This window comes from Syngnathus leptorhynchus, chromosome 8 (genome assembly GCF_054491065.1).
Source record: "Syngnathus leptorhynchus isolate UIUO chromosome 8, UIUO_Slep, whole genome shotgun sequence".
In the NCBI taxonomy this organism is placed as follows: Eukaryota; Metazoa; Chordata; class Actinopteri; order Syngnathiformes; family Syngnathidae; genus Syngnathus; species Syngnathus leptorhynchus.
The window spans coordinates 6,418,948-6,431,600 of record NC_141202.1 but is presented as its reverse complement, the minus strand read 5'-3'; the positions used below and the strand labels follow the sequence as shown (position 1 = coordinate 6,431,600).

The following is a 12,653-nucleotide window of genomic DNA, read 5'->3' as shown; positions in this document are numbered from 1 at the left end:
AGAACAAACAAGATGGATGGAGGAATTTGAGTTATCCTGCGTAGCTGGGGAAAATATTTGGGCTTCTTTTCCAAAACTCCTTTGACAGCATTTTAAAGATATTCTATTACTCCTTCATACAAAATGACATTAAATTCTCTATAAACAGCTGGGGAAAATGTTGCTGTTTTTCTCAGGCGGGTCATGTTCAACAAAATACATCAAATACTGTTTAATTTTAAAAAAAAAACATATATTTATATATATATATATTGCTTTTTTATACATGGGATTTATTTTAATTATCGTAACATTATTTACACATGCAGAACCCAGAAGACATTCTAAAGTCAAGGTGATGGTGCCTTGCAAGGGCACCTCTGGAGCAGTCAGGAAGATGAGCCACAAATAGTTGCCATTTTTTCATTTTGTATTGATGCGAGTACACACAAACACATGCACGCACACACACTAACAGTACATTTACTGAATATGTTTGTCAAAACTGGAGTGGTGTAATCATGTCTTTTTTTTTTTTGTCTGCTGTTACTCCTAAAGTAATCTCAGCGGGGTTGCATGTTTGTGTTCCACAGGGGGTTTCATGGACTACAGTGCGATATATGATTGGAGAAATTCAGTATGGTGGCCGTGTGACTGATGACTATGACAAGCGCCTTCTCAACACCTTTTCCAAAGTGTGGTTTAGTGAGGAAATGTTTGGACCAACATTTAACTTCTATCAAGGCTATAGCATCCCAAAATGTTCCAGTGTTGACCAGTATCTTTCATATATCCAGGTAAGATTATTTCAGGGATAAACTAAAGAAACAGGAGATCAAAACAACAGGCAACAAAGTCTCAAACATGAGCAAAACAGACTATGGGAGCGTAAAATAAGATGGTGTGACAAGGACAGCACAAAGCATATAGTATGACACACAGCAAATTGGACAATGACCCACCCAAGACTTAACAGACGAAAAAGGGAATTAAATACAGACAAACTGATGAGACAACGAGGAACAAGACACAAGCAACTGAGGGAGCTGATTGAAGTCACAACGGGCGGGTCTAACAAGAACAGGCAGAAACAATGATCTAAGAGACATACACTAGGAAAACCTAACACTGACAAAACAAACAAAAACAAACCAAACAAACTAAGAACATCACGTGCGCACACACACACTAGCTCGTGTTTGTCTTTGGCTCAGTTTATTATAATTTAGGAAATTATTTAGCGATTTTGACGCGAATTCGGTGGTTACAAACATCAGACATGCACAATACAAGTCCCATGCGTCATTTTATAATTGAGGCTTTAACACCATCACACTCCCCCCTTCCCCTCAGGGCACAATATCTAATAATTTGTTTTTCTTTAGGGTCTCCCAGCCTATGACACTCCAGAGGTGTTTGGTCTGCACCCAAATGCAGACATCACCTACCAAAGTAAATTGGCAAAGGATGTATTGGACACAATTCTCAGTATTCAGCCCAAAGATAGCTCATCAGGGGGAGGGGAGACCAGAGAGGCTGTGGTGTCCAGGCTGGCTGACGACATGTTGGAGAAACTGCCCGCAGACTATGTGCCATTTGAAGTAAGTGTATATGTGCGTGCACGCGTGCGTGCATGTGTGTGTGTGTAAACGTGTTTGAGTGTGTGTTCATGTGTCATCCCTCAGGGGAGTGTTTCAGTAGAACAAAACATGATGAGTGATATTCTTCACCTTTCACTGGTAAAGTGCTAAGTAGCAGGGTAGTAAAGGCAGACAAAGGGGTGGACTGTGCATTAGTGAGTGTCGAAGACAGTAATAGAGAAAAAAAAGTGCTTTAAAAACAAAGAGGCATTGCTAATGAAAGCAATACAATATTGGTCAGCTATCATCAATGCACTACAGTAGCAATGGGAGAAAAGATGCATGTCCATGCTACAGAAGCATCAGGATTTTCCAAGGACTAGTCTACAAGGAAACAAGCAGAACCTATGTTGTAGTTTAGAATGCTCCATAAATACTACATAAGGCCAATTTGTATGCCATAATACATTAGTGTAAATTTGAACAATCAAAAGAATAGAAACCAAAGATAGTATTGTTATACCTGAAAATGACAGTATAACAAAATCAGATGGGAAGCATACACGCAAGATGAATCAAGCAAGTTTGTTGCTGAAATGAAGCCACTAAAGGAGAAAATATGCCTTTTTTTTCTGACAATATGAACCCACCAGGTGAGAGAATGTCTTCAGAAGATGGGTCCTTTCCAACCAATGAACATTTTCCTGCGTCAGGAGATAGATCGCATGCAGAGGATCATAGTTCTGGTCCGAAACACCCTAACTGATCTCAAGTTGGCGACCGATGGTACTATCATCATGAGTGAAAATCTGCGAGACGCCCTGGACTGCATGTATGATGCACGTATTCCTGAACGCTGGAAGAAGGTCAGCACAGTAGTATTGTATATGCAGAAGCAAATACTCCACTTTTCCCGTGACATTGAAAGAGGTAATATAGGTAATATAAAATTATATTAAACCTAAAAATAATAAATAAATGAACGAGCCATGCAAACATAACAGACAGTTGCAACATCCAATCAGAGCGGCAGTACAACAGCCCCCTGAAATTCGCGAGTCTCACACTTAATACGCGAGTGTTGACAGCTCTGATTAAAATTAGCCATGTTTTTGGCTTGAATGACCTCCCGGCTGGGACTCGGGAATGACAAATGAAATCTGCAGTGCTTTTAATAGCCGATTTGACTCTTCTTTTTTTAATTCAATACCACTGTGCTAAATGAAATTACCTTTTTGACTTTGTCTTCTGCTACACTAATTCATGTTTCATTGTTTTTCATGTCTCCCTTTTGCATTCACTGAACTACATAACAATTAATATTGTTATATTGTGTTGTCATCTTTTGAAGGAATCGTGGGCCTCCAGCACTCTAGGGTTCTGGTTTACAGAGTTACTTGAGCGTAACCGGCAGTTTCAGGCTTGGATCTTTGAAGGGCGACCAAACTGCTTTTGGATGACTGGATTCTTCAACCCGCAGGGCTTTCTGACAGCTATGAGACAGGTACATACCCACCAGTGAGGCGGGGTAGCAGATGGTAGCCAAAGTGAGAGGTACCCATTTGTACAAACACATAATTTTATTTACAGGTGAAAGGAAGTGCAGGTCTGGCATTAAGCCTTTGTGCCTGGTGATTTTGTCAAAATCGGTACAGTCTCCACATATTCATGATGTAATCTGGTCCAATGTAGTGATTATTTCATACTTCCCATCATTATCCTTTACAATTGCATTCATGGCAACGACCAAGCACTAATTTCATTCAAATCAATGCAATTGCACAAATTGACATTAAAGCTTCAGAGAACAAATCAATTCAAAAATCCTTAGATGTTTTCTAAGCAGTGACATCCCAACAAAACACAAGATTAGTGCCACTGACTTGTTTTCATGTGAAGGCATACGGTATTTTGAAGGACCAGCATTGAAACAGATTACAAGTTATGATTACAAATCATTGGTGTCATATCCAGGTCCAGAAAGTAAAAACCCTCAACAGTTTCTCTTAAACCACAGATGCCTCAAATCAACTGAGCCGAAAGGTAAATGACCTCCTGGGAGCTCGCTCAATTACCTGACGGTTGAGTTGAAGCACCTGTGGCTAAAGCCAAAGTGTGTCCGGGTTTTTAGTTTCTGGACCTGGATTTGACACCTCAGTTACAAATAACACTCACCATTAGATACGTTTCAATGAGACCGGTCATATGATGTATTTGGATAAGTGATCTGACAGGAGCAACACATTCTTAAACGTGTCTTGTTGGTGTGTGATGTCCTATGATGAATAAAGTTCCTGTTCGTATATTGTTTTTATTATTTCAATGTTGAACATGCTTCATTTCTCCATCACTAGTTTAAAGGCCATGTTAGTCCATTAAATTCATCAATTAACAGTACTTTTACTGAGACTGCAGGATGGGTACACTTAAACTGTATGTGTGCTTTGAGTTGCTTTTAAAATGTGAAAAAAAATGTAAATAAAGGTTTATTGATTAATATCAAACAGGGAATTTAATGCCATTGGTTTTATAATGCAAATGGAGATAATACTGTATATTTTTATGGAAAACCATGCTTTTGTCACACTAGTAGCTTCAAAAACTCACAAGAGCATGTCGCTATGAGTGAATTCCTAGCTGAATGCATTTTCTAGTTATTCATCAGTTCAAATCTTGACAGTTTACTCAAAAATATTTTTATGTCCGAATAGTGACTGAAGATGTCACATTCCTTTTATTCCATTTGTTGTCTTCACTTCCTTTCTGTGCTTTTCAAGGCATATACGATTGATTTTCTTTTTTGTTGGCGCGATTTGGTTGATGTAGTGTACTTCCTTGGTCTACATTGTTTTCACTGAACCTCTATTATGGCCTTGTTATCAGCATTGATTCCCTTGGAATCATATCATATTTCACCTCTGCCATTTATGCTGTGCCACTGTGCTCATATGAGGATACATTTCTCCCTGGGCTCTGACAGGAGATCACCCGAGCCAATAAAGGCTGGGCTCTGGATCGCATGGTTCTATGCAACGAAGTGACCAAGTGGATGAAGGATGACGTCACGCAGCCTGCTGCCGAGGGAGTCTATGTCTACGGCCTACATCTGGAGGGGGCCGGCTGGGACCGCCGCAACTGCAAACTCATCGACTCCAAACCAAAAGTCCTTTTTGAAATGATGCCTGTGATCCGGATGTATGCAGAGAATAATGGTAATAGTGATTATTCTCGTGTTTTTCTCCTTTAGGGTCCCTTACAGGGACACTATTTCCTGCCTGTCCAAGTCCCTTTGCCTCCCACACACTCCGAATGACGATGCGATTTAGCCCGAGTATTGATTGATGGCACAAGTGTTTGTTCATGATAGATAAAATGCTATTTTCAAGCAGGCAGCACACACCATAACACAATTCCTCCTCAGTCCCTCACAGTATTTTTTTTTTTCCAAAACAACTCCCTTTCTTGTTTGTAAGTGAAACAGACAGGTAAAGCTTAGGTGTGACTGTTTAAAGTTTCTCCTCTGAAAAATGACTTTGATCTGGTGCCTCTCCATAAAATGTTTGACTTTTTTGATGTATAAGAAACAGTGAAATTTGGAGAAATATTGCCAACCTATTTTTTAAGGTATTGAATGTACCACAAAAGGCCTCATACACTTAAAACGAAACAAACAAAGCAAAACCTAAAAAACAAAAAACATTGCCATCCACACAAATAAGCAGATAATATGTGCAGATTTTGAGTCATCAGCACAAACATACACATTCACCAAAGGTTGAAGGAAACTTCATGTTACAGTATAATTTTCCCACAAACATATTGACTTCCACACTCAAGTTGTATGCATGAAAAAAACAGATTGCAGACTTCCACAGTGGCTTAACATTTGTTCCCTGAAATTAAGAAAAGAATACTGAACAGCCAGACTCTTCATAACAATAAGAATGTTAAGATTCTTCAGGATAAAGAATATGCAACGTTTTTCTGTGCTCATTGGCAGAGATTATCGAGACCATCAGCTCCCAACTATGGACTTTATTTATATATTTTTTATTATGTTTGATACTAATACATATTATTTGTCTTTTCATTTGCCCACATGTTGCAGGTATCAAAGACAGTCGCCTGTACTCTTGCCCAATCTATAAAAAGCCAGTTAGGACAGACATGAACTACATTGCAGCAGTCAACCTCAAGACCACACTCGCTCCAGAACATTGGATTCTTCGAGGGGTGGCGCTCCTCTGTGATGTCAAATGATCACTGAGGAACGTGAACGCTTTAATATGCATCATAATGGAGCATCTTAAACAGTCACCCTGAAATACGTGCAAACAGGTATTGACTATATGATACTATGATTAAACATCCTGGTTATTGTCATAAAAAAAATAAACCACACCATGACTGAAATACATGGAAATTTAATGACATTTGTTTTTTGTTTTAAAAAAAAAAGTAACAATAGAATCATTAACACATCCAAATATTTTGGAGCAATATTTTCGTTTCTTACAAAACCACCGTACCACACCACTTATCTATAGCTACCCTGTACACAGATGCAAGCAGAAACCTGTAGATTCTGTTTAAATTGACTCTTCTAATTTTCTTTCAGAATGTGTGACTTTAACCTCCTTTCAAATTATGAGTGTTGTGCAAATAGCCAATTTTAATAAGTTGATGTGAAAACATGGCCCTACATGGATAATAGACCGAATTCATTCATTCATAGACATTCATTGCTCCATGCTTCTAAAAAGGTAGATGTAGTTATATTCATGTCACGTATCTCTGTCTGAAAATGTAGTCATGCAGTTTTCCTCTGTAATGTTTTGCAGTCTTCATTTGAATAAAAGACAATTCAAGAACATCCTGGCCTGCATCATTCAATTAAAACTCAAGTCAATCATGCCATTGTCTTTGGTCACGCTGAGCTCAAATTATTTCCCATGCAGAACAAAAGTCTTTCTTATTGTTCGCCTTATACTCCAGCATTGCACATCAGCTATAATCCAACTTGTCATGTGCAAAGCGATTGGAAAACAGAGTGATTTTTTTGACTGATAACCAGCAGCAATGGGCTCTGTGAAGCCTGCCAGAATTGAGTAAAAGTATACTTTTGGATTGTTTTGGGAGCTGGACTTGCTTGGTTGGCTTGATTCCCGCCACTTTACCTTGCTAATCCAACAATCAAATGATTATTCATGGTTTTTATCTCCTGTACATGCTACACTTACAAAAGTGACAAATGTATACATACTACAGCTGCAGCAGGACAAAAAAATGTTTTGGTCTTTTTTTCCTCTATACGTACAATTTTTTTCCACGCCCACTAAAAAAAAAAGTCTCCAATCTGATCAGTGTTAGCTCTCAAGCCTAAATAATTCAAAGTCTCATGGCACCATATTCCCTTGAGACAGTGAGCGGGTCATTTCTGTGTGAACAAAGTAGGTTTTGAGATCTCCTTTGCCCTTCACGTTAATGATGCCTCTACAGGAGCACATGTAGCCCAGAGTCAGAAGGATGCGGCTTGTCTCCTCTGTCACCTGCAGATGAGGGGGAAAAAAATCCACTCAAAGTTTTTCCCTCTTCTTATCAGCGCAAACAAATGAGCCATGCTCTTAATCAATTTTACTCTATATACATGCACGCAAGCACGCACGCACACACACACACACACACACACACACACACACACACACACACACACACACACACACACACACACACACACATATTGTGTGATCTTGTATGTATGTATTGTATATTTTATTCACATGCTTTTGACAACTTCGGTTGAGAAACTTAAGCTTGTCACATACACAGCATATAAACTATGACTCAACCCTTCTTAATATTAATTGCAAATATATCGCAAATACTGTATGCACTTTGGTACTGCAGTTCCACTGCGTAGGTGGGAAACAATTAGAGTTTATCAGTGGTCAGGCAGGGAGTAAATAAAAAGAGTGGACAACGTCAAATGGGATGACGTTCTTGCTTGATGCATCTGTTCTGTCATTTAAAATGTCAATAGAGACAAATGAAATAGTGCTGCTTTTGAGGAAACAAAGAATTGAGCCAATACACTACTAGAGAAGCACTTCATCTGATGTGTCCTTGAGAGGAGCACAGATAGTTTTTTTCTCTTTTCAATCCATTTTATACAATTAGTTCCCCCCCACCACTTTCTCTCAACCCCCCCAGGATAGACAATTATTACTGCCCATATTCAGTTTGTCTTAAAAGGCACAGTGATTATTGTTAAAATACTTTTGCCCATAGTTTTGGCTTCTAAAAAGATAACTGGCCAGTATTCAAGAGCATCTGGGATTTCATTACTGCGTTTGGCATGGATTCTTCCCGTGTTCATGACGTGTGTGAAGCCTCGCTGTACTGCATACTTAAAGTAAACACGTGCTGAGGACTATGCAAAGGGTAAAGAGATGAGGGAGAGGACCTGCTCAGCACTTTTGTTCACATTCTGAAGAACCATTAAGTTCAGAGCTGTAACTAATAAAGATTAAGAAGATTGGATTAGATCAATTTTTTTTCCAAATACTTGAACCTCTTTCTTGTGGAACACTTGATGTGGACCAGACTCTATCCCTTACAGCCCCCACATAATAAATTAAATTGATACCCTCGAAGCAATCATTGGGGCAGTCAACATGCAAATCAGTAAAACAGCAGTGATTGGTCATGATGCCATTGCCTGGGTGAACACGCTGCAGATGGATTACACTCCAACACACATTACTCACATGCCAGCACAAGACCGAACAGCTTGTTTTAATGGGCATACAATGAATAGTAAGAAAATTAAAAAGGTGTATGTTAGTGTTGGCTGACTTAAATCAAATGAAGTGTAAAGAATAAGACATTCAATGGAAAGCAAGCCTCAGTTTAAGTGCCCCATGTGTTGTTTTTGGTATCACGGAAACTTGCTTACCTGTATTTTTCCCAGTATCCCCGTGCTGTCCATTCGACTGGCGACATTCACTGTGTTCCCCCAGATATCATACTGTGGTTTTTGGGCGCCAATGACTCCAGCAATTACTGGACCATGGTTGATACCTGTGGCAGAAGACAGGGTCATTATTGGAATAAAAATGTATTTGGTCTATTTTAAAAGCTGAAAGGACTTGAACAAGCATTTTTTTGAAACCAAAATGCTGACATTGCCATGTTGTATGTTATGGTGCTGCGGTTGTTTTATTACTAATTGCTTATGTTAAATAAACCGAGCCCTGGTCACACAAAACTGAATTTGCATTTTTTTTTTACTGCCTTTCTTGTTTTTCTTTCTCTTTGCAGTTTGCACACAGCACATGGTTTCCATTTTCTTCTTTGTCTGCCTTTTCATCATCCTTTTCTTTCTTTGACAGCATTTCAGTGCTATACACATGCTTGGCATATAAACATTTTGATTTGTTTTATGTGATTTCCTGTAGAGAGGCATTTTGCCTTTGCACAGACAAGTTTTGGACAACTGAAAATAAAAATGAATTCCCGTTAGAGCAGAGCTTAAGTGGAGGTCAAATGGAGCCAGGTCCTTGATCCACAACAATGAATAGGTCCGCCTAACCATTTTCCACAGCACTGCACAGTGAGTGGACCTCACATCGGTCTGAGTTAATTTCTGGAGTGGAAGTTGATCACCGGCACACGGTGGTATTCGTTATCCTGTTAAAACCATAGGTGGGTATTTCCACCACTGTCTCTGTAAGTCTGTCTGGAAACAGCAGGGATGTACTGTCACACACATGCACACTGCTGAGTTAATGGAGCATCACATGCTGAGCTCTTTGGACAGGTTGAAGGTATTGAACTCTTGCTCTGACCCCATGCAGCGAATTGGGACCTTCTTGCCTGCATTTCCTCTTCCTTTCCCCCAGTATACACCCAGTGGCAATATTTTTTTTTTCTCTGGTTGTTCCAAGATGGCGAAATTTCAGATCATTAATAACAAGTATGTGTTTCTAAACGGAAGCGTCATAGTTTAAGAATGCTTGCTCCATCTCTAAACATGTGGTAAATCTAAAGTGCAGGGGAAAAAAAACATTCCGTACAAAAATAAATGATTAACTTTGTCGTTATGCATATTTTCTCACGTACCAACTCTGAGTTTGAAGTCATTGAAAGAGTGTCTGTTGATAACATCCAGCTTCCCCACTAAAGCAAATGCAAACTCTACCATGGTCCCAATGTGCATGTACTGTCTGTCATGTTCCTGTAAACAAAGAACACAACATACAACACTATTGTTTCTCAACAGAATATCAAAATAGATCAAGTTATAATTTTAAAGCACGTGTATTTATCTTAACCTGTGATGGGTACTCTGGTCCGGGCGAGGCATTGAGCCCTGTGGCAGCCATGTATGTGCTTCCAATAGTTTTAATCTTTTCCACACCACTGAATTTAGGCTTTGACAATAGCTGGACACAAAAATTCAGAGAAGACAGAACATATTTAATATGGAAATGTAAATAAAAAAACAACATTCATGTACAGTAAATATAATACTAGAGAATGTATCCAGTCTAGCATTTTGAAGATAAACACGTTTCTTGTCATACATTGGTAGATGGAACTATAGAAAAATACCCTTCCCCCTCTATCAGATAAACCAGGCATAAGTGAAAACAGCAAATATTCATTTACCTCATCAAAATCGGCAATGATCTCATTGAGAAGCCGGAGACACTCTAATCCTTCTTTGTTGACATCAGATTCTGTGTAAAACTCTTTAAAGTCTGGAATTGAGGCGAACATGACGCAAACCAGATCATATGACTGATGGTACAGATCCTGCCAGATAGAAAGCACAAGTTAAAACTGATATAGCCAAGACTTCTAGTTTGAGTGAAGTACTGTACAGATTTTGACATCTGCGTCGCTTCAGATGCTTTTGGCCTTGGCATTCAATTCTTCAGAGGAGAGGTGAAATTACAGACTATTCTGATTACTTACACCAGAATTGACAATTTGGTAAACTCATCTTATGACTGTTGTGATATGTAGAGTACTGTTGATTTCTAGTTTCACTAATCTCGAGGACTTTGAGAACAACAGTTGTGCTTTATAAATAATTATTTTATGATGAACTGTGTCCAGAAGCAACATACATAAAAAACTGAAGCTAGGCGAGCGATCTGATCTGGCATCTTTGATATTGTGGTGTTATCTATGCTGATATATATATATTTTTTTAAATATTTATGATTTAATATTCACTTTTTCAGTCTTGACAGTTTTTTGCTCGGGCAGATCTGGGAAAGTAAAGTCAGTCTTAACACCCTTCACTCTAAAGGGATAATCTGTCAACCTAAAGTTTAACAGCCATCAAATATTTGGACCTTTGCTTACTTTAGTTGTAAGTAAAATGTAAATGAACATTAATCATCTAACCTCATTCTTCCAGTTTCTTGCCAGAAAGTGCTCAGCAACATGTGCAGGCAGGACGTTCTCCAGCAAGACACGGTTGAGGTTTTCCATTGTTTCAATCTCCTCACATTCCTTTTTGAACTTGTTCTTCCACAGAAAGTCTAACCTACAGTAATATTCATTCTGTTACAAGAGGACACAGAGGTGAAGAGACTGAAGGTACACTTACAAACATTGTTAGAAACAATGAAAAAATTACAGAACTGAAAAAGTGCATCAATAAAAAATTGCAGTCTCTAAAGTCAAACAATTCACATTTGAAGTTGATTCATGGTTTTGCGCTATTTGAATAAAACCATGAATCAACCACGCCCTCATCTTTGTGAATGCTTATACTAGCAGTACTTGATGCACTTTGCTTTAATTCACCTTTCTCTCCTACCGTACAAACTATTTGATGATGACCTACCTGCCGAGCAAGCACAAGTAGAGTGATGAAAAAGATAAAGAGTGAGATAGAGCCCATAGTCTTCAGGTCTTTGAGGACTCCTGGTCTTGAAGCGCAGAGAAAAAGAAAAACACATGTTTAGAGAAAGCAAGATGGCAAGAGAGAAATTAAGAAATGAACAAAGTATAAGCTTGGCAGGGGATTGAAGGTGGTGTCAATTAAATGACAGCAACAATATGCATTTTTCTATCTCAGCTTGTCTGCTGTGATCCGTTTTCCCCAAGACAAATATCAATGAATACAGTATTCAGAGATTCAGGACTTGTAATTCATTGGGAGCTCTAATTACTGTCACATGGAAACCTGTTAGAGACAGACTTGGTTCATAAATCTGTTTGAATGGTAATTCAGTTGGAAGGTAAGGCACTGTATAAGTATAGACATTTAAATTCGTCAATTAAAAAGATTATTTAATGGGAGTTTCAAACGTGCATAAGAAATCAAGCAAGTGCAATCAATTTTGCAAGCACATTTTGCATATTAAAGAACTTTCAGCCTTAACAAGAGCTGAGTTCTGCAGACAAATGCCTAGTTCATTATCAGATTCATTTTTTGGCACAGAAACAGAGTGGATTGAGGGGGCTTTCGAAAAAAGAAGGAGTTTGTGTCTGCGATGGAGAGAACAAAAACCACAAGACACTTTGTCTCAACTTTGACTGTTAAATTGGACACATTGCTTGTTTATTCTCAGCTTTACTTGCATTTCATCTTAATTGGTTGATTAAGAGCACTGATCCCAATGACACCATCTTTTTTGGAATGAGGGTTTACCCCTTTGGATTTACAAATGGTATTTGAGTAACTCTACATATAGACATGCACGTCTGACGTCTGACATTCCTTCGTAAATTCTTTTTGTACACATTTCTAGCAGTTTCTTACAGATCTTGAATAAAAATGTGTTTGCCCTCACACACACATACCTGTCTAGGCTTTCAGATTTGTACAGGAATCTGCTATATTCATCCAAAAGGGAAGCGTGTGTTTGAAGAATTATGATGTTGTAAACCACCACGGCTGTCAGCATGGTTATCATTTTCAGCTCATAGTTTATCCTCAGGAACACAGAGCAAGAGATCAGCCCCAGAATGCAGCTGTAAATTAAATACTACACAAAAAGACAAGAAGGGAATCATTTTAAGACATATTCAAAATAAATCTGGTATAAAAACAATAAATATACAATCGAACGT

At 38.6% G+C, this 12,653-nt stretch overlaps 2 protein-coding genes across 4 annotated transcripts in view; one reads left to right on the top strand and one right to left on the bottom strand.

Annotated features, from left to right (window-relative positions):
• The window catches only part of dnah5 (dynein, axonemal, heavy chain 5), a 57,408-nt gene extending 50,986 nt beyond the window's left edge, over positions 1-6,422 (top strand). Inside the window, exons 83-88 of the mRNA XM_085919443.1 lie at positions 573-776; positions 1,365-1,580; positions 2,213-2,425; positions 2,911-3,063; positions 4,540-4,771; positions 5,668-6,422. Coding sequence (XP_085775569.1) covers positions 573-776; positions 1,365-1,580; positions 2,213-2,425; positions 2,911-3,063; positions 4,540-4,771; positions 5,668-5,819 — 1,170 coding nt within the window. The 3' untranslated portion in view covers positions 5,820-6,422. The remainder of the gene's footprint in view (positions 1-572; positions 777-1,364; positions 1,581-2,212; positions 2,426-2,910; positions 3,064-4,539; positions 4,772-5,667) is intronic.
• The window catches only part of adcy2a (adenylate cyclase 2a), a 32,092-nt gene continuing 25,406 nt past the window's right edge, over positions 5,968-12,653 (bottom strand). For all 3 annotated transcript variants that reach the window (XM_085919440.1, XM_085919441.1, XM_085919442.1), the window contains 8 exons: positions 12,384-12,568; positions 11,422-11,506; positions 10,977-11,135; positions 10,230-10,376; positions 9,893-10,003; positions 9,681-9,795; positions 8,515-8,639; positions 5,968-7,108 (listed from right to left, as the gene is read on the bottom strand). In XM_085919440.1, coding sequence (XP_085775566.1) covers positions 6,956-7,108; positions 8,515-8,639; positions 9,681-9,795; positions 9,893-10,003; positions 10,230-10,376; positions 10,977-11,135; positions 11,422-11,506; positions 12,384-12,568 — 1,080 coding nt within the window. In that variant the 3' untranslated portion in view covers positions 5,968-6,955. The remainder of the gene's footprint in view (positions 7,109-8,514; positions 8,640-9,680; positions 9,796-9,892; positions 10,004-10,229; positions 10,377-10,976; positions 11,136-11,421; positions 11,507-12,383; positions 12,569-12,653) is intronic.